General features: G+C 31.3%; 1 protein-coding gene across 1 annotated transcript; it reads left to right on the forward strand.

Annotated features, from left to right (window-relative positions):
• Positions 1–752: 752 nt before the first annotated feature.
• Positions 753–1,316, forward strand: LOC149215293 (uncharacterized). Its single transcript, XM_089389686.1, has one exon. It carries the CDS (start codon positions 753–755, stop codon positions 1,314–1,316), a length of 564 nt encoding a protein of 187 aa, XP_089245812.1.
• The last annotated feature ends 1,619 nt before the right edge of the window (positions 1,317–2,935 follow it).

Here is a 2,935-nt window from a genome sequence, read left to right on the forward strand (position 1 = left end):
ACATTATTTAGGTTGTGTGTGTGTTTTTTAAACACTATGATCTAATAATTTTATATTTACTCTCCCTTGCATGGAATTTACGCTCAAAGTTACTCTTGGTTTAATAATTTGGTATTGAGATTTGCAAGGGCGGATGATAATGGATTAGTTTATGTTCTTTTCTTTGTTGAAACACTCATAAAATTTATGCTGGTTTAATACCTTTCTTGATGTCTGAAACAAACCTTGTTGAATTTCTACTTGTGCACATTGGTATAGTTAGGTTAGACATCACATGCTATATGATAGAATAGTGGTGTTACACTATGTTTATGGCATTTAATTCTTTACAATGGTCAAAGGTAGGTGTATGAGACAGGGAAAGCTAGGATCCAAATTTTCTTTACTATTCTTGGAAGGGGCCGAAAGGGGATGGTGGGTGCTTCTGGCACTAACTCTCTTTTCAATTTTAAATTTCTCCAAGCGATTATGGAATTAACCCTGAACTAACTCTGGCCTTCGTTCATGAATAGTAAGAGCATAGGGGATTTTCAATGACATTAAATTTGGTTTCAGGGTTCTAACTACCTATTGCCATCTCATCTCCATGATGTAGAGGGGATTGGCAGGGACCATGTGACTTTAATAGGATATTGGTTTTCAAGATCTTTAAGGCATCATTTTTTTAATCAATATGATACATTTCTATGTGGATATGTTTTGATTCTCGGATTTTAACATCTTTAGGTCATGATCATTCTGACGAGTTTTCCATGTGGGCATGTAGTTCCGAGGGGCCTATAGACGAGATTGACAGGATTCTGAGCAAAGGCACAACAAGTGTGCATGTTACAACCTTGGGTGACCTAGTGAATGTGAACTTGTTGTTCACAGTTGCAGTATTCGTTGGGTTGTCATTGACAACCCCTGGGCAGAGGAGCTTAGAAGACAGTGGCACTTGTGATGCAGGTGAGGACATTGTTAAGAACCTTTTGATATTTGAGGTGACATCATTCAGTGCATTTTTATTCTCCAGTTTGATTGCACATGGCTTGAAATTAGCAATCATAATAAGCAACAACAAAGAGCTTCATGAGGCAGTCAAGGGTCACATCAACAACAAGTTGTTGAGGCTTGGAATGCTTGCCTTGGCATTTGGATCTGTAATGGGATGCATATTCTTGATGTTGTCTATGGTGAACATGATACAAATAAGATTGGGCATCATGTTCTGTGGGGTAAGCTCCACTGTGAGGGAAACATTAACTTTGGTTGGTCTTGTTTCAACAACCTTGGCTATGTATATCTCTACAATCATTTATGCCTTCACTCATTAGTATTGTACTGCAATTTCAGTAATAAACCAAAAATGAATGAGATGTACATCTCCAAACCTCTCCAAGAAACTGCCTGGAACACGCATTCCTACTGGTGTGCTCTATTTGTAATATGAGTTTGCTCCATTTAAACCAAGAAGGTTTTCATTATTACATGACAACTTTCAAAAACTACTTTATTTTGTTTTAACGCAATGCTTTACTGAATTTATTATCTCTTTTATGCAGTGATTTATTAAAATCTAAATAAATGTAGACAATTTTCTTTTAAATTTGTAGCAATACATATAATTTTTTAGAAAAAACTTTTACTTTTTTTTAACTATAATTTTTAGTAAAGTGGTGAGCTTGTAATCACGATTTACATATTTTTTATGACCACATAGAGTAGTTAGGTAGTTAGCTTCTGCGTTGAATTTTTTAATTGTATTTTATAATTATGATATCTAGCTAGATAAATTAATCAAATTTAATTAATTTTTTTTTATTTACTTTATCGTCCAAATTTTATTCTTATGGATTTATATTTAAACAATAACCAACGCTTATTTAAAAATATTATTGCTATACAACTTAAATAATAATTATAAATTATGTTAATTAGCTAATTATTGTAATAATAAACAAATTGGTAAAAGTTCCGTAAATTTTTTTAGAAGAATAATATTTAAATAAATTTTATATTTATTATAATATAAACCTTAAATTACCCGATGAAAGTTAGAAGGTGAAAAAAAAAGAGAATGAACATAGTACATTATTTTACATAAAATAAAATAATTTATAATTTTATTCTAAATTAAAATGTATAAACATTAAAATAAATATGATTTTTATAGTTTTCAATTGGCGTGTGAGTAATAATTAGTTTTAATTAATGCTCAAAAATGTATGATTTTCATCTTCAAATTTTTTTTGATTTTCATCTTCAAAAATTGATCTTGCTAATTTCCAAAATACAAAACGTGGCATATTTATTTATAAATACCTTTTTCATACAACTTTTCCAAATTAACAAACTTATCATACAACTTTTCCAAATTAACAAACTTATCAGATCTTTACACCTTTTGAAATAACAACTGATATAATTTTTTTAATAATTTTATTCTTGATTTTAAATCCATAAAAATTCTATCAATTGCGAAACATTTGACCCATTTTTTGAGTAATTTTTTTATCGTTTCAAACCCTTAAAATTTCCATGGATCATTAAAAATTCCGAAGCATCTGAACAAAATACGAATAGTAAGCAATTGAATGTCCAGAAATGGCCAAGGCAATTGAATTATCATTAAGTATGCCGACAATGCCACGTGGACAACTACAGTGTGCATTTACAATTTGGCGGTCACAGTGGCCGTCAAGACGTCAACCTTGAACGGAACTTCTTATTTTCAATTCTATAAAAATATAAATGCGCTCTGACATGCGAGGCAAAGCAAATAACGTTAGTCTTCTGAGTGACAATACGTAAATCAAGATAGTACCAACACGTAAATCAAAATAGTAACGTGAAAAAGAAAAAGATGAACACTATTTACCTTACATCCTCACATGTCAGAGCGTATTTACTTTTCAACCTTGAACCAGCATTCCGCCATTCGCATCACATGCAA

This window comes from Pinus tabuliformis, chromosome 1_1 (genome assembly GCF_031772625.1).
Source record: "Pinus tabuliformis cultivar Carrire ecotype Pingquan chromosome 1_1, CPIR1, whole genome shotgun sequence".
Classification (NCBI taxonomy): Eukaryota; Viridiplantae; Streptophyta; class Pinopsida; order Pinales; family Pinaceae; genus Pinus; species Pinus tabuliformis.

Excerpts from the sequence above, each read along its gene's own strand:
- LOC149215293 (XM_089389686.1), top strand. The coding sequence starts at position 753 with ATGTGGGCATGTAGTTCCGAGGGGCCTATAGACGAGATTGACAGGATT.